Genomic DNA, 26459 nt, shown 5'->3' on the forward strand with positions numbered 1-26459 from the left:
AATGCTAACAATCTACTACCGCTGACTAAACCAAACCCAGCTATGCCGCCACACATAGGTGCTCCTTTTGTCTATTTAGAGTGTATTTTTAACTACTTATTCCCCACTATCAGCTATCTACTTTTGCATGTACATTTTATTGATGACGTTACTGATGAGTTCCACCAAGCTGCTCACAAAGAAGAAAGTTCATAACAATCACACATGGTATGAACTTCAACTGCAGGTATGGTAGGCAGATATGAGCAACTCATTGTGGGTTTTTAATGCTCTATAACTCTGTAACTCTAATTCTCCTGGGTTTACAGCCTTCAGGTTCTGCATTAATAAATTTACAAAGGCAAAACAAAGGAGGAACAAAAAACAATTTCCCAAATAAAATACATCCATTGGCCTCAATTTAAGTTAAATCCAGTCTGCCTTCTAGAAAATTAAAGCATTATTCAACAAGGCTTGGTTTAGTAATTTTTCTCTTGGACAAAATGTATATATCATGTGTTATAATGTTAATACAATGTCTTATCACTCAGAAGGCCAACACAGGTGTCACTAATGATGTTTCTTTGTGCTAACCAAACTTGCCTTTCTTCTGAAACAGTATGCATTATTGTTATTATTTTTTGAGATGGAGTCTTGCTCTCTCACCAGGCTGGAGTGCAATGGCACGATCTCAGCTCACTGCAACCTCCACCTCTCAGGTTCAAGCTATTCTCCTGCCTCAGCCTCCCAAGTAGCTGGGATTACAGGGCACCCACCATCATGCCTGGCTAATTTTTGTATTTTTTAGTAAAGATGGGGTTTAACCATGTTGGCCAGGATGGTCTCGATCTCTGCACGCCTCGGCTTCCCAAAGTGTTGGGATTACAGGCGTGAGCCACCGCGCCTGGCGCATTTTATTATTATTTTTGAGATGAGAGTCTCACGCTGTGGCCCAGGCTGGAGTGCAGTGGCAAGATCTTGGCTCACTGAAACCTCTGCTTCCTGGGTTCAAGTGATTCTCCTGCCTTAGCCTCCTGAGTAGCTGGATTACAGGTACATGCCACCATGCCCAGCTAATTTTTGTATTTTCAGTAGAGACAGGGTTTCGCCATGTTGGCCAGGCTGGTCTCGAACTCCTGACCTCCAGGAGTTCGAGTGATCCAGGCGATCCACTCTCCTTGACCTTCCAAAGTGCTGAGCCACTGTGCCCGGCCTGCATTTTATCTTATCTGCAGTTATACATATTCCATTAAAATAATCCTAATCAAAGGGTTTCTTTTATAGTGAAAACTGCAACTGTGCTGAAAGCCATATATATTTTGTCTAAGGCAGTTTTTCCATATTAAAAGGGGCTTGTGCCCTTTAAGAAGTTAGAAAAAAAGGGCACAGAATGCTAAGAGTCCAGGACTAGGTATAAGCCATTAATTAGCACTTTTCCTCTGAATAAAAGCAGAGAACCTGAGAAAAGGCTGAACCTAGCAGGAGTAGGAGCCATGTGGTAGCTGTGTGACAAAGAAAGAGAAGAGATTTTTCTCTAAGTACAGGGAGAGAAATGCTTATAGACACACTTTAAAACACTGAAATTTAAGTTGTACAAGATCTTGTACTAGCTTTTTATTTTACCCTTTGCTCAAACAGATTAGCTTATAAAGAGAAATGATTACATTTTGTGCTTTCTGAATCTGAGAAGGCATCCTTTTAAAGAAATTACAAACCAGGGAAGTGACTCTTGGTGTAAGCCACTTCTCTCCATGGCTCATCCTACCCAGGAGTTGGGTCTGTGCTTCTAGAAAGCGAATTACCGGAAGCTGCTTATTCACAAGGCACCCATACTGAAATGTTTACAGTTTCAGCAGCAGAAATGACAAACCTACTGCCACAATAGGACTCCCTTAACAAGATTTCAAATCTGTGAAGATATACTGAAGCAGAAATCTCCAAAGCTGTTCCAAACACTTGGCTCTGGAGGTCTTTTTCATTTTTACTCCTCTTCCTACTTGCATTTGTATTACCTTCCTCTTTCCTGCCCAGATCCACTGCCATCTCACCAATGCTCTCATCTGTCCATGTTCTCAAACAGGTATTGCCAGGCAAAGCCACTCTATTTCTGGAAGTGGCAAGTTTTTCAAAGGCAGGAGCAGCCTGACAAGAGAGACACTGGAGGTACTTGATCCCAACTTCTCAGGAGATAGCAGAGTCCCAGCAGAAAGGAACTTTCAAAATCGAGGATACCATGGCGTACTGAAGTTACTGCTAATGAAACTACCATAGGATCACTGGTCCTGAAATCCTAAGCCAGCTGGCCTCACCTCTCAGCCAAGCTTCAGTGGGCTCATTTAATGTGGCAATAACATGAGACATACCCTCAAATCTCTTTTCAGGTCACTCCTACAGGTCATGCTCAACCCAGGGCCTTTTCTTCCTGGAAACCTACTGGAAGGAAAAAGTATATGCACACCTAGAATGTAAACTTTGACACCCAGATCTGTAACTAGCTTATGAACCTTGAGTTTTCAGAGTTGACTTTTGTATTTCTCAAAGTGTACCTCTGCCACCTGCACCAGCATGGTCCCAAGCTTGAATTAAAATATGCAGCCTGAGGACATTATCCCAGAAGAGACTGAATGGGAAGCATCCTGGGTGTTTCATATCCTCAAGTAAGTTTAAGAACTATTGATTCAATTCATCTTCATGGATGTGGAAATTTTCTTCTACATTTCTGTTTCAGAAGATTCCTAACTTCCTGCTCTTGCTGAGCAGGAAGATACTCTTGAGCAAGAGTCCAATCCTTACTTCAACAGAAAAGGAAAAAAGAAAAGAGTGGGGGCAGGGAGAAGGAAACTCCAAGAGTCTCCATGAAGAAAATAGAGACCTGGAAGTAATATAACCAAGTTTAGAAATCCTGAATAATTCCCCTCAATACATCTCCACCTTCACTTTTTTTTTTTAGACAGGGTCTCACTCTGTCACTCATTCATCCAGCCAAAGAGTTTGAGGTTGCAGTGAGCTTTGATTATACTGCTATACTCACAGTGGAGCAATCAGAACTCACTGCAACCTCAAATTCCTGGGCTAGCGGAATCCTCTTGCCTCTACTTCCTTAGTAGCTGGGACCATAGATGCATGCCACTGCACCTGGCTAATTTATTTTTTGTTGAGACAGTGTCTCACTTTGTTGCCCAAGCTGGTCTTAAACTCCTGGGCTTAGGCAATCCTCCCACCTCAGCCTCCTAAAGTGATGGGATTATAGGTGTGAGCCACCATGCCCAGCCCCAAGACTTAAGTGTCTATTGTTTGTTAGGACAGATTTTATTAATCTAACAACTGGACTAGGCAGTCCAGTTATTAATCCCATTTTACAGGGCAAGAAATTGGGCTGAGGGGCTAAGTTGACGCTATAGTTTCCCAAGAAGCTAACTGTGACAGATATTTGGATGAAGGATAAAATATGACCTGTAAGATTCTGTAATTATGACTCTGCCAACAAGGACCATTTGTTTGGTAAATTCAAGAGCCTCGGAGCTCTCCTTCGGGCCCTTGTCTCTGGGCAGCATGGTAGTCATTTAATAAAAGGTGGTTCCATCCCATGACTTTTCTTTCATGATTGAGATTAGAAAGAAGCAACACGTAGAGGATGGGACTGGCCAGATTTTTGAAATTGTCTGAAAATATACCAATGACTAAGGGATTTCAGAATTCCCAAGTCAAATTAAGGAAGTAAAGGCAACAACTAGTGTTTGCTGGTGGTCTCAGAGCTCCTTGGGGGTCCACGGGAAAGGTTAGTCTTTATGTGGCTGGATCATTTCCTGCGGTTCTCTAGAGCTAATTTGGAAGATCTTAAGCACAGCGTCTGGAGCTGAGCAACAAGATTTTGTTGGTATATTCACCTTAAACGGAACTCTTTTTTTTTTTTTTTTTTCCAAAGGAGGGATGAGATGAGGTAGGTCTGAGAGAATAGAATCCTGGATCAGCAAATCAGTGAGATTCCATTGCTGGGAGATGGTGTGCTTTAATGAGGTAGGGTTTCTACAGCACTGCTGAAAGCCTTGCCCTGCCAGGAAGCGAAGCTAAAGTATCAGTAATTGATTCAGACAGCTATCAGCAACCATGGCTACCTTGCATGAAGTTCCTCAGTCTCTACCAGGGAGGCTGGACACTTATCCCTGTCCTGATGCACCCTAGTGAAGGAAAAAGTTGTCACTTGGCCCACAGTGAGAGAGCTAAATACTAATGACTCTGCTTCTGCCTGGGAGAGTGTGGGGTTGGGGTTGGCGGTGGGGTAGGTGTTGTTACTGAGGAAGCCAGGCAAAGTGGCTATTCAGAGCAGAGAACTAAGAGAGTGTTCTTGGTGGACTGTAAGGTTCATAGGGCATGGTGGAGCAGATTGGCAAAGCAGCGGGGTGTGGTTCTTGATATGTGCCTGTCTATTTCTCCTGCCACTCATGCTTCAAACCCCCCAAGTCACTCCAATAGTAGCAACCCCGAGTGCCACATGAACAGGGCAGGCCTCTGAGGCCTTACTGACTCAGCCTTCCCTTTGGCTGAGTTAGGGGAGCTTCTCCAAGCTTACAGTCCTCATGGTATCCAGACACCATGCCTCCCAGCACTTATGCAAGTGCTCCGTTAACGTAAGCTGGGGCTGCTTTTATGTGCAAAAAAACTATCCATAGGAAAATCCTTTATTCTGAAATGGTCATACTGCACTTGAAAGTCTAGGAGGCATCTCAGACTTAACGTTAACAAAATACAAACTCCTGAATCCTCATCAAACCTGTTCTCTTGGGAGATCCTGGAGGAAGAACAGGTTTGGTGGGGATTTAGGAGTTGTTTTCTTCAACATTCAGGTTGCATTACATTCACCCAGTGGCAACTCATATTTTTGTCACAAGAGCCATACACTAAAACTCATGAACAACAAAACCTCATACAGATGCCCTCTATAATGAAGGCAGAACCTGTTCCTGGCATACTGTGCCTTACAAAGAATCACAAGAACAAGAAATTAAGAATACTGCTGGTCATCCATCTCTCATCCATTCATTTTTTTCCCCCAAAAACTATAAAGTAGCATAGAGAAATAAATAAAAGTCAATCTCACTACCAAAACACGCTTTAACATCTCCTTAATTTTTTTATACACACATTAAAATTCTGACCAGCATTTTCACAAATTATATCCAATATTACATATTTTTATTTTGAGATGGAGTTTCAGTCTTGTCACTGGGCTGAAGTGCAATGACATGATCTCAGCTGACTGTAACCTTTGCCTCCTTGTTCAAGCGATTCTCCTGCCTCAGCCTCCAGAGTAGCTGGGATTACAGATGCCCCCCACCACGCCCAGCTAATTTTTGTATTTTTAGTAGAGACGAGGTTTCCCCATGTTGACCAGGCTGGTCTCCAACTCCTGACCTCAGGTGGTCCACGTGCCTCAGCCTCCCAAAGTGCTGGGATTACACGTGTGAGCCACCACACCTGGCCCAGTATTACATACTTTTAAACATACATACTTTAAATGGCATCCAAAGGCTCACTTCCTTCCACTAAACATTACATTGCTCCTTATGTGTCTCTTTAAGAAAGAACCTGTCACAGTCACAAATTTACCCTGTACTGATCATCCCCATGCCAGATACTAGGGTGAGCTCTGGGGCCAGCTCAGCCCTTGGGGAGCCTATCCAGTGAGGAAGACAATCAGGTAAGCTGGTAGTCACACCAAGAACAGCTCCATCTTAGCTGAGCACTTGCACAGTCTCTGGATACCGTTGGGTCTCTAACCAGCAAAGGGAAGGCTGAGAGGTAAGGTCTCAGTAAGGTCTCAGAGCCCTGCCCTGCCTTTGAGGAGGCACTCGCACCTGCCACTACTGGAATGACTTGGAGGATCTGACCCATGGGTGCTAAGTAGCTTAACAGGTAAAATTGGAATGCCTCTGGACAGCACTTGCTTCCTGGGGAATGAGGTAACAGGTGAGCTGGTTTTAAATCAATGAGCTTTTCACAAACAACAGTGGATTAAAATGCCCAGGCCTGTTCTCTGAAGAGAAGGGAGACACAAAGTCTTGTGCCAGCAAACAAATACATTTCATTTTTGAGGGGTTGCCCTTTCAAAGCATTAGTATATTTTTATTACTTCAATAAGGAACCCTACCTAGAAACAAGCAAACAGAGTATTTTGGTGACTGTCTTAACACTTATCCTAACAAATTACACTATTATCCTAGCAAACCAGTTTTGTATGAAAAAACAAAAATTACTTTCAAGCAAACCAGAGGCCTTCACCTGACATCTGTCTGAACTAAGCTTTAAGGGTCATAATCACAGCTCTCAAAGTCTGGAACCACATGGGAGCCAGCCACAATGAACAAGCCTGAGACTCGTTAGATGAATATACATTTGACTAGGAACTTCCACTAGCTGCTCAGTGAAACATGTAAGAGAGATGAGATGCCTCCAAAGTTGAACAATGTCAGGGCAGTCAGATCCCACTGGTGGTGCTAGTCCATCAGAAGGGACCAGCACCACTTCAGATTTTAGTTCCATTGGAAATTTGTCATTCTGTTCTCCTTGGTACTGTCTATCTGCCTATGTAGCAGTTCTTCAGTTCTATTCTCATAAGGCATGTTAACTGACAGCAATATGCTGCCAACACTTTCAAGTTAAGGGTCAGCTCTTAAGTGCATACAATCAGAATCACACCACTATTAGCAGGTTTACCTGGACAGCATCAGATAGGGCTGACTTTTCTCTTCAGTTTAATTTCCACCAATAAGTTTACGGACAGGAGTGTATGTTTACTAAACCAACACATGACACAATTTTCTAAGGCTGACGTTAGCCCATATTTGCTTCCTTTAAAATCACATCGGCTGGGCACAATGGCTCATGCCTGTGATCTCAGCACTTTGGGAGGCCGAGGCGGGTGGATCAGGAGGTCAGCAGTTCAAGACCAGCCTGGCCAAAACGGTGAAACCCCACTCTACTGAAAACACAAAAATTAGCCCAGCATGGTGGCATGCCCCTGTAATCCCAGCTACTTGGGAGGCTGACGCAGGAGAATTGCTTTAACCTGGGAGGCAGAGGTTGCAGTGAGCCCAGATCATGCCACTGTACTCTAGCCTGGGCGAGAGCAAGACTCAGTCTTGAGGGAGGAGGGGACACAAAACAAACCCACATTAACTTAAAAGCTCCCAGGAATAGCATCCACCAAGGAGGCTACCTGATTTCCAGCGAAGTTAGTTTCATCCTTCAGAGTCCTCGATCGCCATCTAATTTCTAGATAAGAAACTTCTTAAGAGCTCTACTAATGCCTAATTTAGGGGTACCCCTAAAGAAAGGAGTTCCATACATCTGAATTTTCCAGAGAAGTGATTCTGGCTAGGAAAAATATGTACAGAAAAACAAATTGAGAATAAAATGCCAAATTAATAACTAATGGACATTAAACACAAAATTAACAGGGAACAACATTAATATCGCTAATAAAATGAACTAAAAGTTTAAAAAGAAGGTCTAAGGCCACTGAGGTGGCAGTAAATGTGGGCTCACCTGTTCTTATGGATGCTCATGCCTTGGTATGGCCCTTTGCTGGTTAAACCACAAGACAATGCCTATCGAAAGCCATAACAATGTTGGCCCTTTTTGACCTAGCAGTTCAATAGCTATATGTTTTTCTTTAAATAGAAAAATAATAAAGATGTTTATTGTTCCATAGAAAGCAACAAAATTAGAGCCAGGTGCGGTGGCTCACACCTGTAATCCCAGTACTTTGGGAGGCTGAGGTGGGGAGTTGGAGACCAGCCTGACCAACATGGAGAAACCCCGTCTCAACTAAAAATACAAAAAATTAGCCGGGCGTGGTGGTGCATGCCCGTAATGCCAGCTACTCGGGAGGCTGAGGCAGGAGAATCGCTTGAACCCAGGAGGCGGAGGTTGCGGTGAGCCGAGATCACACCGTTGCACTCCAGCCTGGGCAACAAGAGCAAAACTCCATCTTTAAAAAAAAAAAAAAAAAAAAGTAAATTCACTGGAAACCACATCGATAAAAGTGCAATACATGGATAAATTACATTATACTGACACTAAGACAAAAAAAAATCACAGATTAGTATGAAAACTAAAACTACAAAATTAAGTGAAAAAAGCAACACAGACTTCTATCTATAGTGTGATGATGGAGACTCACGAGGTCTGAATCCTGGGCAGGTTCCTCTCTGGACCTCAAATATTCTCACCTGAGTGTGATGAGACCCACCAAAAAGGGTTAGTTTGAGGTTTAAATGTGATAATTCATGTATAGTGCTTAGAAAGCATTCAGTACATGTTAGCAGTCATTATAGTCGTTCCTGGTATCCACGGAGGACTGGTTCCAGGACCTCTGCCAATACCAAACTGCATGATGCACAAGTCTCTTATATAAAATAGCATAGTATTTGTATGTAGGCTAAGCACATCCTGCTGTATACTTTCAGCCTTCTCGAGATTACTTATGATATCTAATATGATGTAAATAATGTTATGCAAAGTTGTTATGCTGTATCATTTAGAGAGTAAGAAAAAAGTCTATATATGTTCAGAACAGATGAAATTTTTCCCTCCAAATATTTTCAATCTGCTGTTGATTGAATCCAAGAATGTAGAACCCATGAATATGGGGAGCTAACTGTATTACACTATTTTATCTAGTTAAATCATCAGCACATGGACAAAATCTAGGAAAGAGGTAGATATGCTGGGTATCAGGATTGTGGCTGACTTTCTTTTACTAACAGTTCCATTTGTTTTACAATATGAATAATACTGTTACCTTTATGCAAATACGTAAATCTTTTTCATGACTCAGGAGTACAACTGGGAATCTCGACCAGCACAGATGGTACCAGCACCTCATGTAAACCCTGCGGCCACTTTATCTTTTCTTCTGCCGCTTCCCACGTTTCTTGCCACTTCCTATGGGCAGAGGGACAATTCCTACTTCAGAGCCCATTTCACTAGAGAGTAAAGTGCAAGCACTCTGCCTAGCCTCAATTCAGTGCATAATGGCACTCAAGCTGCATTCTGAAACTGAGGAAATAGGGTGCAACTGTGCACAACAGAGAGGTTTTCTTCAGACCAATCAAAATATTTGATATGTGCTCTTTCTCAGTATAAATAAGTACAATCTTGGCTTTCTACCACATTGTCAATATCTTGGGAAAATTATTTTAAAAGCCTAAAAAGCCAGACGTGGTGGCTCACACCGGCAATCCCAACACTCTGGGAGGCCGAGGTGGGTGGATCACAAGGTCAGGATTTCAAGACCAGCGTGGTCAATATGGTGAAATCCCGTCTCTACTAAAAACAGAAAAATTAGCCAGGCATGGTGGGCACACCTGTAGTCCTAGCTGCTCGGGAGGCTGAGGCAGGAGAGTTGCTTGAACCCAGGAGGTGGAGGTTGCAGTGAGCTGAAATTGTGCCACTGCACTCCAGTCTGGGTGACAGAGTGATACTCTGTCTCAAAAAAAAAAAAAAAAAAAAAAAGACACAGACCTCATGATTTCCTATTTTTCTCTCCACTTTCTTTCAATGTGGATTTAAAAATTTATCAGTTTATATCTATTTGAAAGGCTAAAAGAAAACAACCAGTTTTTATTTAAAATGCTATACTAGAATCTAGTGTTGACTGATCTCAGCATGTATATTGGGTTGAAGTGTCTTCGTATCTAGTATTTCCTTGTCTAGGACACATTAAATGCAAATCTAAATTTCTTTTCTTCAACCCTTCTTTCGGTTATTGGTATGTTGATGACCCCCTAACCCCACCCACTGACTTGCTGAAGCTAGAAACCTCAACTTCATTCTTGACCTCTGCCTCCTCACTTACCCAAATCTGCCACATCTAGTCAATGTTTAAAATCTATCGACTTGGTCAGGCCAGGTGGCTCATGCCTGTAATCCCAGCACTTTGGGAGGCTAAGGTGGTCTGGATCACCTGAAGTCAGGAGTTTGAGACCAGCCTGACCAATATGGAGAAACCCCATCTCTACTAAAAATACAAATATTAGCTGGGCATGGCAATACACGCTTGTAATCCCAGCTGCTTGGGAGGCTGAGGTGGCAGGATGGTTTGAACCTGGGAGGTGGAGGTCACAGTGAGCAGAGGTTGTGCCACTGCACTCCAGCCTGGGTGATGGAGCAAGACTCCATCTCAAAAAAAAAAAAAAAAAAATCTTATCAACTTTGAATCCCAAAACATTTCTCAGATCCATCCAATCCTTCTGACTTCCATGTTTACCAGATATTCAGTCCTTATCAGCTCTTGCACAAATTAATCCCAGAGCGTCTCCACTGATCTGCCTGCTTCTGATCTCTCCCTACTTATTTCCTGAGTTTCCTTTATAAAACACAAACTTGTACATGTGATTTACACACTTAGAAATCACTAGTGGTTTTGCACTGCCTGTAAATTAAAGGCTAAATCCTTCAAAACAACAGAGCCCTGATATGGTTTGGATCTGTGTCTTCACCAAATCTCATGCTGAATTGTAGTACCCAATGCTGGAGGTAGGGCCTGGTAGAAGGTGGTTGGATCATGCGGGTGCCATTCCTGTGACAGTGAGTTCTCACAAGATATGTTTTTGTTTTTTTTTTTTTAAAAAGGGTGCAGCCCCTCCCCCCTCACTCTCTCTTGCTCCTGCTCCTGCCATGCAAGCAGCTTGCTCCCCCTTTGCCTCCCTCCATGATTCTAAGTTTCCTGAGACCTCCTCAGAAGCTGAGCAGATGCCAGCACCATGCTTCCTGTACAGCCGCCAGAACTATGAGCCAATTAAACTTCTTTTCTTTATAAATTACCCAGTCTCAGGTATTTTATAGCAATGGAAGAACAGACTAATATAAGCCCTCTGGAGTTCACATATTCTTGATATATTCACTGTTTTGGGGGAGGAGGTGGAGTGCTACAGGGAAGTATTTGTCCTGAATCATTCTGAGAGTATACCACAGAAACTTGGAATTCTTATTTTGGGCCTTATTTTAGTGCTGACAGGCTAAAAAGTTACCTTAAACAGCAACTGTAGGCCGGGCACGGTGGCTCACACCTGTAATCCTAGCACTTTGGGAGGCCGAGGTGGGCAGATCACTTGAGGTCAGGAGTTTAAGATCAGCCTGGCCAACATAGTGAAACCCCGTCTCTACTAAAAGTACAAAAATTAACCAGGCATGGTGGCAGGCACCTGTAATCCCAGCTACTCAGGAGGCTGAGGCAGGAGAATTGCATGAACCTGGGAGGTGGAGGTTGCAGTGAGCTGAGATTGTGCCACTGTACTCCAGCCTGGGCAATTAGAGCAAGACTCAGTCTCAAACAAACAAACAAAAAAACTATTTTTACTTCCAGGCAGACTCTTTTCTTTGGCTTTAGATAATCACTATCAAAACTATGTCATCTCACTAGACTATTAATGCTTTTACTTAACATGCAAGGTAGATTTTATTCCCTCCCTTTTGCCTCCTCTCCTTTGAGAGATAGAATTCCTGAGAGTGTTCATATTGGCTGATGCTATTTCATAAGACATAAATTAATATTGCACCTGAAATACCTCACACTCTGCCACCCTTCCCCCCCTGCAGCAAACTTGAGTTTCCAACAAGAGTAAAAACAAGGAGAAAATGTTTATTTTTCATACAGGACAACTTTCAAAGAGAGTAAGTTCTGAATACCCCTGGGAAGATCACTAGGATGAACTACAACAGGAACTCCAGCGTACTGAATAAGCTTGCTAATGAAAACACATCTTTACTAAAACAACTAGGGAGGACACCATCTGATGGTGGACACCAGTCTGCAGTTTGCATTTCCTCTGAAACCATCTCAACCGTTGAAATGTGCCAAATACTGCTCTAAGCGCTTTCCAAAGAGTATTACATTTAATCCTCCTAACATCCCTCTTTACTGTAGGTGCTGTCGGTTTTCATACTTTGTATGATGAGAATAGTGAAGCACAGAGGTTCAGTGACTTAAGCTAGTGACCTGGCAAATAAACATCAAGTCCTTGAATTCATATAAAGCAGCGTGACTCTAGGGCTCTCTCCCAGGCCTCCCTATTACACAGCTGTTGAGCAAATAGCAAAAGCCAGGACCTTCTGGGGCAAGTGTTTACCTGACTTGCTTTTTCCTTCTCATACGTTTTTCCAACCAATGGAATGAAATGGATCTGCAGCTGCAGGCCCTAAGGGTCCCACAAAATTGGCCTGGGGTTGGGGTGAGGAGGAACCTCCATTTTTCTGAGAGTATTAGATGAAGGAAGCCCTATCTTTTGGAAAAATCAAAGTCCTAGTGCAGGACCTTGGTGCGGCAATGCGTTGCTTTCTGCAGAATCACAGAAACCTTCCTGCATGAAATTCAGAAGGTTTGACATAGAGCTTCGCTAACCACACACCAGCTAAGGGGCCGAGGCTGAGGCTGAGTCACCCTCAAAGTTCCCTGACAGCAGTTTAACTTCACATTTCAACTGGTTTTCCAGTAGAGACTCAGGTATTTGTTGAATTGAAAGGGATGCCTGCTTTTACATGCTATTTGCTGTTAGCTCTTTTAACAGATGAGCAATAACTACCTTAACATCCCAGGGATGAGTAATTAATATATAACGACTTGTGTTTTGGGGCTTGTTTATCAATATTCTTGTTTATGGTCCTTTGGCATTTTTTGATTATCTTTATTTATTTATTTAGAGACTGGATTATGAAACTGGCTAATTTTTGTATTTTTGAAAGAGACAGAGTTTCGCCATGTTGCCGAGGCTGGTCGCAAACTCCTGGGCTCAGGTGATCCGAAATACTACGATTTCAGGCATGAGCCACCTTGCCCAGATTTGGCATTTTCAAAGAATCATGTACTCCTTATAAACTTTACTTTAAAATCAAGTGTAATGCTGCCCACATCATCCCCTCAACTCTAAAAAGGAAAAAAAAAAATCAAGAAATAAATCATAGTAAAATTTGAGTCCTATCTGTCATGATTTATTCTATAAGGTAATATATGCAATAAAATTCAAAACTGAAAATTTCATTTAAGATTCCTTACAATAAGGCCAGGTGCGGTTGCTCACGCCTGTAATCCCAGCACTTTGGGAGGCTAAGGCAGGCAGATCACAAGGTCAAGAGATCGAGAACATCCTGGCCAACATGGTGAAACTCTGTCTCTACTAAAAATACAAAAATTAGCTGGGCGTGGTGGCGCGTGCCTGTAATCCCACTTACTTGGGAGGCTGAGGCAGGAGAATCGCTTGAACTCGGGAAACAGAGGTTGCAGTGAGCCGAGATTGCACCACTGCACTCTAGCCTGCTGGTGATAGAGCAAGACAATGTCTCATTTAAAAAAACAAAAACAAAAACAAAAAAATTCCTTAGAATTATACAAAATTAGCCAGGTGTGGTGGCACATGCCTATAACCCCAGTTACTTGGGAGGTTGAGACAGGAGAGTCACTTGAACCTGGGAGGCAGAGGCTGCGGTGAGCCAAGATCGCACCATTGCACTCCAGCGTGGGCAACAAGAACAAAACTCCGTCTGAAATAAAAATATTCCTTAGAACTTGGACAAAATCCTGAAAGAAAATGAAACTTTCTCTGGAAATTTAGTGTCAATGTCATTAGGTAGTGATATAAAAACATCTACCACACCATGTTAGGAAAAACAGGTAAATTAGATACAACTCTCTGCTATATACTGAAAGCCATAGGAACAGCAAAGGGAATACGGTGCCACTGCTCTACTCCTGGAGAATGTGGAAGGCAGATGGGTCCCAGTAGTGGTAACAAAGAACCAGTGCTTGCGAGGGGCGGGTCGGGGGGAGATGGAGAAAGGGAGTGTGGGAATGCTAGAAAGGGCAGTGTAGCAGGTGCCCAGGCAAAACAATCAGGTAGGGGTCGGGGTGAGGGTGAGGGTGAGGTACTGGAGTTAGGAGCAGAGAACAGGAGTTGAAGGGAGCCTTCATTAGGATGGGGGCAAACAGCAGCCAAGTTGCCAGGCTCTGGAAATGACCACTTTCAAGGAACACATAGCTGAGAATTTAGGGAGCACGTAGACTAATGGCTCTATTTTACAGTTAAACTAGAGAGAGTTCCTTTCTGACTTGGCTGTTGTGATGTTTTAATATGTGCTTTCATTTTCATCACTCAATCTATTAATTTTATATTTTTCAAATGTTTTTCATCACAATTTAAAGTAAATTTAAGAAAGATGTGAGTCTGTTAGATGGGGGAAGTATTAATAATTATCTGTTATTTAAACTTGTATTAAAAATAAACCCTACATTGGTCAGGCATTGTGGCTCACGCCTATAATCCCAGCACTTTGGGAGGCTGAGGAGGGTGGATTCCTTAAGGTCAGGAGTTCGAGGCCAGACTGACCAACAAGGTCAAACCTCATTTCTACTAAAAATACAAAAATTAGCTGGGCGTGGTGGCACACACCTGTAATCCCAGCTATTTGGGAGGCTGAGGTGGGAGAATCACTTGAACACAGGAGGCGGAAGTTGTAGTGAGTCGAGATCACACCACTGTACTCCAGACTGGATGACAGAGTTAGACCCTGTCTCAAAAATTAAATAAAATTTAAAAAACCAAACCCTAAATATAATCTTTAATATACTGATTTAAAATTTTAAAGAAAATCGGCCAGGCATCATGGCTCACCCCTGTAATCCCAGCACTTTGAGAGGCTGAGGCTGGTGGGTCACATGAGATCAGGAGTTCGAGACCATCCTGGCCAATACGGTGAAACCTCTCTACTAAAAATACAAAAATTAGCCGGGTTTGGTGGTGCATGCCTGCAGTCCCAGTTACTCAGGAGGCTGAGGCAGGAGAATCACTTGAACCCAGAAGGAGGAGGCCATAGTGAGCTGAGATTGTGCCACTGCACTCCAGCCTGGCAAGAGAGCAAGACTTGTCACTAAATAAAAACAAAAAGAAAAAAGAAAAATTAACCTAAAACCAGTTGTTTAACATACACTGTCAGATAAAAAAAAGATTAAAAATTTCCCAAGGGGGTTGGAAAGATATATTTGGGAGGGGCACCTTCTATGAGAGAGGAACAAGCAAAGACTTCCCTAGTAGTAGGGCGTGCAGCCTCAAGGGATCCATGGCCACCAGATCCCCACCGTCTGCTACATCACTGCAGGCCTTCGCATTCCTCAATGTCTCAAAGGTGATTTGTAAATACCAAGTTACACCCATACCCGTTTAGAGGCAATTATCTCTGTAATATCATTCATGTCAGGGGTCATTGCGATTCACATACACAATTATACCAAGGCAGACAAACAGGGGTCAATGTTGGACAGAAGCTAAGGGGACTGCACTGAAATGAATGATTCACAAGTGCCACACTTGTGGGAAGGGAAAAAGGAAGGGAAGTGAAGGCCATTTTTAAATATAGAATGTTCTAATTTTTGGCAATTTTCAGAGCAGTGTGACACAGGGAGAGGAGCAATGCCTCTTGAGGACTTTCTATTATTGTATTATAACATCATGCTTGTCAAAACACCTGATAAATACATAGGCCAAAATGGATCTCTAATGAAATATATGTGGCTTTATCTTACATGATAGGATTGAGGGCATGCTCATTAAGCAAGACCAAAATTGAATACATCTGCTAAAACCTACTAAGATAAAACTAGACTCAAAGTATCCTGGACAATTGAAACATCATCTGTCAAATTAAATAAAAGGCAAGTTAGTGTAATTTTAATTTGTCCTTGAGTGCATTGAGAAAAGCAGAATAAAAACTAGGCAAATAAAAACTAGAAACAGATCTAGTAGTCATAGTGGTACATCAGCTCAAAGAGACAAGCCTAATTTGTTTGTTTGTTTTTTAAGACAGAGTCCCACTCAGTTGCCTAAGATGGAGCGCAGTGGCACAATTTTGGCTTACTGCAACCTCTGCCTCCCGGGCTCAAGCCATTCTCCTGTCCCAGCCTCCTGAGTAGCTGGGATTACAGGCGACCACCACCATGCCCAGCTAAGTATTCTATTTTTAGTAGAGACAGGGTTTCACCATGTTGGCCAGGCTGGTCTCGAACTCCTGATCTCATGTGACCCACCTCAGGCAATCAACCTGTCTCAGCCTCCCAAAGTGCTGGGATTACAGGTGTGAGCCACCACGGCAGCCTGAACAGTCACTTTCTGAAGACAGGTATTTCTGATTAGGTAGCTTAAAAGGCAGTCCACTGTTTTACCAACCTTTCAGGGATGCAATTAACTGTGATCTATGGTGGCTGCATCATTATAGGGAGGCTTTTATTTTCTATAAAGACGACCTGGATTGAGACACAGGATCTAGAGATTTGCTGGGGAAGATTTAGCCTGATTACCGATTACCAATTATTGCTACAGAATGCCTAAAAGTTTACACATAAAAACTGTGCTGAATATGTTAATAAATGTTGAAATTAAAAAAAAACACTTGTCAGATGGTTGCATACACATATGCACATCAAAAAGTGATAAATAGGCCGGGTGCAGTGACTCACACCTATAATCCCAACACTTTGGGAGGTAAAGGCTGATGGATGATCTGAGGTCAGGGGTTCCAGACCAGCCTGGCCAACATGGTGAAACCCCACCACAAAGCTAGATTCTGTCTCAAAAAATAACAAAAAACACCCCACCAAATGCTGTGACTTTCTGAGGAAAGTTGGGAAGCAAGTAAGACAATTAATGTATTGTTTTGAGCGCTCAAATATAACTAAAGAATTTTGTACTTTAAGGTCTTAAATGTTACATCCTTCTAGGATTTTGGCATTTAAAAATGTCACTGCATATAAACTTCTTAGAAGAAGTAAATCTTCTACCTCAAACTTGGAGTTAAACAATGACGTTAATAATGGAGAGAGAGAAGGAGGGAAAAAGAAAAGACCGTAATTTTGGGGGTTGAGGGCATGCTAAGAGGAAAGGGCAAGCTCCTTGCGTGACTGAATTAACAGGTTCTAATTTCAATATATATTTCACGTTCGATTTTTTTTTTTTACTATACTCTATGGGCACTTCCTTTTTGCCAGACGGTTATAAATAATATGGTAGACTACTAAATATACAGTTGTACATCTGATCCCTTCCCACAAAAAAGTGGATAAACTTGCAAGATAAACTCATAACAGCACCAGCAATAGGACGCTGGAAATAGGAGAGATGAAGAATAACAGATTCTGTGCACTGAAAGGAGGCAGACAGTAATGATGAGTGCAGTGGAGGAGTCACTAGAAAGCCAGCCACTTTATGGCACAGAGCTTGGGGAGGCACAGATGCCTCAAGAAGTGGGGGTGCAACATAGGGCTGAAAAACAGAGTATTAGGCCAGAGTTTCTAAGAAGAGTTAGATCCTTAACTCAATTCAACCAGGTAACTGTCCTCATCTACTGAAAACAGGTGGGAGACTGTCAAAGTCCACACACTGAATGATGAGCCCATATTCCCATCCCCACAACCCTACCATCCCCTTCTCCACTTGGGTTTAGGATGCTGGCAGCCAAGCCTGCATCTCTAGACAGGAAATCTCAAGATTCTTCTCCAGAACAAAACAAACAAAATTTTTTTGTTTTCCTCTGGGAAAACTCAACTCAGAGAAAAGGCCTATATGCTGGCTGGTTGCCTTATTGTTCTATGGAGAGGACCACAGGCCAACAAGCCTGGCCCATACTCTAACACAGATCTTCAAATCATTTTTAAAAACATCTTTCTCTCTTAAAAATATAAATCAAGACATCTGAAGATACTCTAACAAGAAAGAGAAAATAGGAAACAAAGATTTTTCAAAATTACAATAAAGGCTAAGTGTGGTGGCTCACGCCTATAATTCCAGTACTTTGGAAGGCTGACGTGGGAGGACTGCTTAAGCTTAGGAGATTGAGACCAACCTGCCTGGGCAACAAAGTGACATGCTGTCTCTACAAAAAGTAAAAAACATATTAGCCAGGCATACTGGCATGCAACTGTGGTCCAGATACTTGGGAGGGTCCCATGAGCCCAGTGGTTGGAGGCTACAGTGAGCCATGATCACATCACTGCACTCCAGCCTGGGTAAGAGCATGAAACTGTCTGAAAACAAAAACAAAAACCACATTACAATGTATTAAAAAAGTGAGAGAAATAATTATAGCCATAAACTAGGGTCTGACTATTCTTTTATTTTTATTTATTTTTGAGACAGACTTGCTCTGTTGCCCAGTTGCAATGCAGTGGCTCGATCTCAGCTCACTGCAACCTCTACCTCCCAGTTCAAGTGATTCTCCTACCTCAGGCTTCCAAGTAGCTGGGACTACAGGTGTGTGCCACCACACTCAGCTAATTTTTCTATTTTTTAGTAGACACAGGGTTTCACCATGTTTGGCCAGGATGGTCTCGATCTCTTGACCTCATGATCCGCCTGTCTCAGCCTCCAAAGTGCTGGGATTACAGGTGTGAGCCACCATGCCCAGCTGGCTCTGACGATTCTTTAAAAATCAGTACATTCAGAGAAGAAAAAAAAAAAAGCTCTTCAAAATATCAGGAAAAAATTAAGTAAATAAAAGGTTAGAAGGCTGGGCAGTATGGCTTGTGGCTCATGCCTATAATCCTGGCACTTTGGAAGGCCAAAGTGGGAAGACTACTTGAGTCTAGCAGTTTGAGACCAGTCTGGGCAACATAAGTGAGATCTCGTCTCTACAAAACATACAAAAATTAGCTGGGCATGGTGGCACATGCCTTTAGTCCCAGCTACTAGGGAACCCCAGAGTTCGAGGCTGCAGTGAGATGTGATTGTACCACTGCATTCCAGCTTGAGTGACAAAAAAAAAAAAAAGCAAAACCAAAAACACTAACAAACAAAAAAAGATCAGATGATAAAGGTGAAGAAAGCATAGATAAATCATAACAAAAAGATAATGAGATAGAACACAGAGGAAAAATATAAAAACAGAGGCTGAATCCAGGAGGTAAAATGCCTTATGTTAACAGGAATTATAAAAAGAGAGAGCAGAGAAAATAGAGGGAAGGAAATTTTCAGAGAACTACCACTTGACAAATTTCCTGAACTGGAAATATCGGCGTACATAAGATCTCATAGAGTAGCCAACATAATAAATGAGAGATCTAGTCAAGACGTATCATTTTGACATCTCAAGACCCTAGGGAAAAAGAGAAGATCCTCCAACTTTCCAGGAGAAAAACAGAACACGCATTGAGGGATGAAAAATTAGAATGGCTCCAGTCTTCTCAACTGCAGCACTGCAAGCTAGAGGACAAACCAGGAACAATGATTTCAAGAGAGGGAGAAAAAAATCACTTTCAATTTACGATTTCACACCTAGCCAACTCTCAATTAAGCATGAGGCTAGAATAAAGTCATGCTCAGATATACAGGATCTCAACATTTTTACGCTCCAATGCACCCTTTCTCACAAAACTACTAAAGGATGATGCACACCCTTAAATGAAGGCCCACTTTAAGAATGAGGAAAGCAAGGGATTTAGAAAACAGATCATTCAACAGAGGAGAGAAATGAAGATGATGATGATCAACTGCCCCAGAATAACAGTTATAGACCTAAAGAATAAATAACCCAATTGAAAGTGTGGCTTAGAAAAGATGTGGCCTAAAAAAACAAAAAGCAAACGAACACACGAGTTAGTAATCCTAAAGAAATGAAATGTTTCAGAAAGAAATATAGTATGCTTCATAAGTATTATAGATTTCAAAAAATGATTTTAGAAGTCTACACAAATCTTCCAAATTGCCTATTTCATTTTCTGTCCATCATTTAGGGACAGGTGGTTTAATTTGGAGGAATAATCATGTAATACATAACAAAAACATGGGAGAGAAGGAATCGGATGAAATAAAAATCCCAAGCTGGTGAGAGATTTCCTATACTCACCATCTCTCTGGCTATTTCCAGCGCTTCCTGCAGGCCATAGAGCCTGCCGCAAACCAGGTAGATTCCATTGGCCCAGAGAATACAACCCTCATGGACCCAAAATTCATTGCTGTCAAGAGGTAGTTCAGGGATTTGTAACTCCAGCTCAGGGCCACCTTCTGAAGTGGTGGGCACAGAGGGCTTCGAGTCCAAAACAGTCTTTTCACTGCTGCCCTCAGTGGCTGCTTTTTTACAAGGGAGCCCCCTGGACAGGGACCGAGGGCCTCCACCACAGTCTTCCGAGCGGTGACGCCGCTTAAACCTGGGGTGTGCAGCCAGGCTCCTCTGCTCCTTCTGCTGCTGCTGCTGCTGCTGCTCTTCCTCCTCCTCAGTGTCCGTCTTGGAGCCATTAGAAGCACTTTTGTGCCGTACCTTAACTTTACTCTGCATTTCTGTGGCCCTCTTAGGAGGCGGATTCTTCGGGAGAGTGGCTGCATAATCTTGGGGATAAAAAGGTCCAAAGAGGTCACCCATGTTCCGATAACTGGCCCACTTGCCACACAGACAACAAACCAGGTGCCCCATAACCAAAGACTCTGTCACAACAGGTCCCTGCAGCATAAAGGATGAGGCCGGGAGCGCCTTGCTTTCAGTGCTGCTAGGTGGAGGGGTCAGTGACCTCTGACCCTTCCTACCCTTCACCAATTTGGTCTGTTCTTCTTCTTCAGCATTGATGATTGTACAAACGGCTCCAAGTTCACACTTATTTACTACATGGATGTAAGGGTAAAAAGACTTGTTCTTGGTGTCAGTTTTATCCAGTGGCTGGGTGGCATACTTTAGTTTGATCTCAGGTTCTTGGGGTTCCACAATGGGAACTGCTTGTTTGGTTTTTCGCTTCCTTGGCTGGGCCCCAGGCTTCCTTCTCTCCCTCCTTTGCCTCTGTTTTTTTGGCTTTGGCTCTCCATCTGCAGAACCTTCTGGTATCTGTGGGGGCTGAGGGGGTGGAGGGGGTGGCTGCTGCTGTTTCTTTTGCTTATTCACACTACCAATGGGTCTCCCCTTCTTCTTTCCTGATGGGAAATACCCCTTTGGAGGGAAGCCCTCTTGCTTGGGTGAAATCGTCACTGTATCATTCTCTTTCTCTTCGGCCTTGGGGTTTGCCTCAGGGGCCAATATGCTCACTGGAGGTACATTCTTTGAGTCTGCAAAGATTAAAGGTGCTGTTCCACCCAGGGAACCATCTGGTCTCCCTTGGTTACTACCAGGCTTCTGTGAGGCTGTGGATGTCATGGCACCAGGGGGTTCCTTTCCGGCAGTAACTGATTCTGCATGTGTCTCTGTCTTTACTTTGTCATCCCCGCTGCCACACCACTCTTCTGAAGACCTTGGAAGAGGTTTCTCAATGTGCAACTCCTGGTTTGCTGGACTGACTAGGTCAGAGGCCACCTCACCTTTTCTCTTCTCTATGTCAGCATCCTGAACAGCAACACTCCCACCTTCAGGAGGACCACTCTTCAAAGAAAGTATATCATCAAGAGTAACCGTGTCTCCCACAGCCTCTGCGCTGTTCGAGGATGCGCTCCTCCTGATATTTGGGGATGTAATCTTCTGAACTATAGCTTCCAATTTCAATCCCCGTCCTTTCCGTGGGGGCAGTATTTTGGTCTTAGCAGGGCTTGTGAGAGTAACAGGACAGTTTCTATTATCTGGACTTGGAAGGTCCTTGGAGGAGTCTCTCTTAGAGATAGACTTGATATCCTGACTGTGAGAAAGATGGGCATAGGAATTGAATGCTTTATCAGCGCCTTCCTTTGATGGGTGAAGGAGGCGACTTTTATCTTCAGTGTTACTGTTCTTTACATCTTGTGACTGTCTCTTACTGGGAATGGGAGAGATAAAAGAACGGACACGCCTCCTCATAATTAAGGGGTTTTGAGAAGAATGGTCTTCCTGGCCTGGAAGTCTCAGCATAACATTACTAGGTTTGGATGACTGTGTAGCCTCAACTAGTCCATGTCCATCAGTCTCATGGGGTGGCCCATACCTTTTTTGACTGGACATTCCTGGAGGACCACCGCTTTTGGCTGGAGAAGTCTGCCGAGAAAGATCCCAACAGGATTCTTGTAATTTCTGGGAGCCATGCTTTAATTCCATGCCCTTGTTAGGCAGACCATCACTAGACAATAGGCAGCGCCCAGTCTCCTGAGTGCTGGGGTCATGGTAAGTCCCTACCGGTGGGCCATACATCATACCATCTTTGTCATTTTTCAGAGGGCTCCGTACTCTGTCAAGAAACTGCTGCTGCCTTGGACTCTTCCGTGGTCCCTCCTGTCTGTGCTGTGCTGCAGCAATTACTCCCTGAGCAGAACCGCTGCTCCAGTCTTTATACTCCTCTGGTTGCTGTTGGTACATCTGTCTCTTATAATGCAGCTGAGAATTCAAACCTGCGTTTGGGTCCCCATAAGCATGAGCCCGAGTATTTGCATGATAAGCGGAGGCCAGGCTTTCTGAGTTGGGAGAAAAGGGAGCATGCAAAGAACTCCGGTTGGCCCTCTCTGAAAAGGTCATGTGTGGATTCATGTGATGAGGGTCTCCCCCTGGGCCTCTGCTCCGCCCAGGAGACATCTTCAATTTTTCTGCAAAGTCATGATATTGAGAAGGAGACCTACCCCTCATGCCCTCCCGACCACCAACTCTGCCAGGAACCCGCCGCATTGGCGTGGGTCTGCTGTCTTGTAGGCCGTAGTCTGAAAGGGCATCATGGGTTGCTGCTCCAGGGTTGGCACTGCCACGGTAAGACTCATGCTTAATGCTAGAAGGATGGCAGTGGTCTCCAGATTTCTTGTTGTTGAAACTAGCTTGGGATTTAGACTGTTCAAAGTCCTCCTCTTTTATCTGCCCGCTCTGGGATTTCAGCTTTGTTTCCATGGACACCAAACCACCTGGAAGAATGACCGACTGACTTAAACTTGGATTGAGACGGTCATTCCTCCCAATCCTGGTGTCGGCACTCATATGTCCCAGTGAGTGAGCCCCTGGGTCCCTGACAATCTGTCTTAGTGGAGAAATATCACAGATCACTGATCTTCTTTCAGAGAGGGAGCCCCCAGGTTCATGGGCTGATAACTGAGGCTCTATTTCAAACTTTCTGGGAATTGGATAGTCAGTCAAATTGATCTGTTTCATTTCAGGAGCTGTGCTGCTTGATTTCCTTTCCCAGGGGCCCCAGTGGGGATTTTCTAATAGAGACCCAATGCTTTTGTTCAGAAGGCTCCTGCTAGCTAATTCATTGGTTTGACTAACCAAGACGTTGGGCCTTGAGGATCCTTCTAGGCTACCAGCCATCCCCTGATGCTCCTGAGTACTCCTAGAATATCTCCTGTCAGGGTGGTGGTGGTAACCCTGAAGCACTTCCTGCAGGAGGCTTGGGAACTTTTCATTTCTACCCTTTCGTTCCCCATGGCCAGTGAAATCTCCCTTTTCTTGCCCTGTAGGATACTGAGGAAAGCCACTGACATTTCGTGGCACAGATGACCCAAAACTATCTTTGTAACTATAGCGCAGACTTCCAGGAGATTTGCTAGGCTCAGTTCTGCTTGTAAAACCAGGGCCTGCTGCAGAGTGGCCACTCTGGCCATTTCCCTCTCCATTATGGTTGGAGTTGTTATCGCCATTCTTGTTTCCTTTGCTCCCTCCTCCTCCTGCAGGCTCTGGCTGAGGAAGTGATGCATGACTGGTTTCCTTTGCCCCACCATTGCTAGGTGGCCTTTGAGTGGCTGCAGAATCATCCTCTTGGGAGCCTTTATCTTGTCCACCAGGCTTTTCTACCCGACTTGTCATGGCTTCCCGGGAGACAATCACCCCAACTGTCTTCTCATTGACCTTTGGGTTCCCGTCGGATGACAATGGCATGTCCTTAGCACCTGGTGAGGTGGCCTCTTCTCTAGCTGCGGGACTAGCATTGAGTCTGGGGGGTTCATTCTGAGCACCTTGTGCCGGTGAGGAGCCAGCTTTCTCTGAGGCTCCACCTTTGTAGGTGGTGTCAGAGCTGGTGCTCTGGCCACTTAGTTGCCGCACCCTCTCACCTTGATCCTCTGAACTGCTGGAGCAGCCTCCATCTAACGATTCTGCCATAGGGGACTTCAGCTGTTCTTCAGGTTGTGAGGAGCCTTCAGAGTTTGTGCAGCTATCTACTTTCTTGGAAGATGAGGGCCTCTTGGAGGTCTTCTTCTGAGGAGTCAGGGCATCAGAAAGTAACATGTGCTGTACAGTGTTAGGAAGATTGGCCACTTGAGTACTCAGAGCACTCAAACTACTCAACCCAGGATCTGTCAGTCGCTTTTCTGGTACCCCTTCTAGTCCAAACCCTTTGAAGCCTGCGGCATGAGAATTAGGACTGGGCATCATTGATGGGGTTGGACTGAGTTGAGGCATTAACTGTAAAATTCTGTTTCTGGAACCCATGGGCACACTGCCTTGCCCACACTGGAGATTCTCCCCAGTCTGCATGAGAGGAGATGGGGTAGAACTACAGCTTGGAGACTGAACCACAGAGGCAGCGGGGGAAGGGTTAGAAATGGGGCTGAAGTTCTGGTGAAACTGCATGGGGGACCTCACAGGAACCTCAGGCTGGTTGTACTGCCCCACCTGGCTTTGCAGGGGCAGCTTGGTGGCAGCATTGGTATACTGCATCACATGCTGAGGAGGGTGTTGTTGCTGCTGCGGTTGCTGCTGCTGCTGCCCCTGTTGGGTCCCTTGTGGAATCTTTGCCTGTTCAAAATTTTTCATAGATTGAGGCTGATAGCTATAATTGGATTGTGTTCCATAAGCCTGTGCATTAGAACCCACGTTGTGTCCTTCATACTGAGATCCAGCATTCACACTGTAACTGCCATCATAGCTCTGTCCAGACTGGCTAAAACGCTGTGGTGAAGGGAAGGAGGAGGAGGAGGAGGAGGAAGCAGAAGACTGGTAGTGTTGGCCAAACTGACCCACTCTTAACTGGTAACCAGCAGCAGAGGATGGCAGAGTTGAGGGTCGCTGCATTGGCTGTAGATGGGATGAGCTGGATGCTGGCTGGCCAGTGGCCTGCGGCAGGGGCTGATGGGACTGGTAAAGCTGTTGTCTCAACTGCTGGACTTGCTGCTGCTGCTGCTGCTGCTGCTGCTGGCTGGAAGCCTGCTGTTGGTACTGAGCACTCCCTGGAGAGAAAGGCCCTGTGTAATCCTGCTGATAGTGCGACACACCGCCAAGGCCAGAGTGCTGTGCTTGAAACTGGCCCACATGACCCTCACTCCCATACTGATTGCCAAAGCTGCTCCCCTGAGGGGGTCCATAGCTCTGCACAGGCCCAGAAGGCCTTCGCTGAGGAGGCTGTGGGGTTCCTGTAGCCACGGGGTCTTTGTTGCCTGCCATGTAGTAAAAATCTCCAGCCTCTTTCCTGAAACCCTGGTAACCTTGATGGCCAGAGGTCTCGCTAGCCATCGTTGCTGCAGCAGCTGCTGCTCCTCGTCGTCCACCGCCACTGTTACTGCCACTGCCACCACTACTGCCACCTGCACCTCCAAAATTCTGGAACATCTGGGCCTGACGAGGGCTGAACTCCTCTATCCGGGATGAGCTGTGTACCTCCTGTGGGTAGCTTTGCTGGTTTCCGTGGTAACTGCTTTGCTCTCTAAAGGACTGCATACTGTTCAGCAGCACAGCAGCAGGCCAACAGCCCTCCTAGAAACAGAAGAAAAGAAAGAAAAACATTAGGCATGCATCTCCTTGGTACAAATAAAATCAAGTCTAGATGATGGAGGGGATAAGATGATTCAGATACCCAAATGAAGCTGACTGGTTTGAATTTCTTTTCTTTTCTTTTTTTGAGACGGAGTTTTGCTCTGTTGCCCAGGCTGGAGTGCAGCAGTGCGATCTCGGCTCACTGCAACCTCTGTTCCGAGTTCAAGCAATTCTCTTGCCTCAGCCTCCGGAGGAGCTGGAACTACAGGCGTGTGTCACCATGCCCGGCTAATTTTTTTGTATTTTTAGTAGGGACAGGGTTTCACCATGCCAGCCAGGCTGGTCTCGAACTCCTGACCTTGTGTTCTGCCCGCCTTGGCCTCCCTAAGTGCTGGATTTACAGGTGTGAGTCACTGCACCCGGCCTTGAATTTCATCTTTTATGTTTTATCCTATCCACTTCTGAAAATGCACATATGCAGAAAAAAGGCCTGAAGAGTGAGGCAGGAATCTATAGCAGAATGAAAAGAAATGCTCTGAGTGCATACAAATCCAATATAGCAAAAACATCTATGTCTCATATATCTAGTAATTGCCTTCGTTATTAAACAAATGAGCCCCCAAACTCAACTGGATTAAAATATAGGGTTGTGTTATCACTGTCAATGAAAAACAGCAATTTTTCAATGAGTCTTTCAGTTCAGTTATGGCGGGATGGGTAAGAAAAAACAAATTCATTTTTTTATTTTTATTTTTTTGAGACAAGGTCTCATGCTGTTGCCCAGGCTGGAGTGTGCAAGGTGCATAGCTCAGTGCAGTCTCAAACACCTGGCCTCTAGCAAGCCTCCTGCCTCGGCCTCCCAAAGTTTTGGGATTGCAGACATAAGCCAC

General features: G+C 44.2%; 1 protein-coding gene across 8 annotated transcripts in view; it reads right to left on the bottom strand.

Moving 5' to 3' along the window:
• Nucleotides 1-26459, bottom strand: part of TCF20 (transcription factor 20) — a 161126-nt gene that overhangs the window by 27100 nt on the left and 107567 nt on the right. For 6 of the 8 annotated variants that reach the window (XM_064368143.1, XM_064368144.1, XM_064368141.1 and 3 more), the window contains exon 2: nucleotides 19864-25569. In XM_064368143.1, the coding sequence (XP_064224213.1) occupies nucleotides 19864-25533 (5670 nt within the window). In that variant the 5' untranslated portion in view covers nucleotides 25534-25569. Of the gene's footprint in view, nucleotides 1-14882; nucleotides 14902-19863; nucleotides 25570-25669; nucleotides 25744-26459 lie in introns of those variants that run through there. The other 2 variants (XM_064368140.1, XM_064368145.1) reach the window with 2 other exon arrangements.

The sequence above is a fragment of the Aotus nancymaae genome, unplaced genomic scaffold (genome assembly GCF_030222135.1).
Source record: "Aotus nancymaae isolate 86718 unplaced genomic scaffold, 86718_ANA_hifiasm-v0.15.2.pri h1tg000076l, whole genome shotgun sequence".
Lineage (NCBI taxonomy): Eukaryota > Metazoa > Chordata > Mammalia > Primates > Aotidae > Aotus > Aotus nancymaae.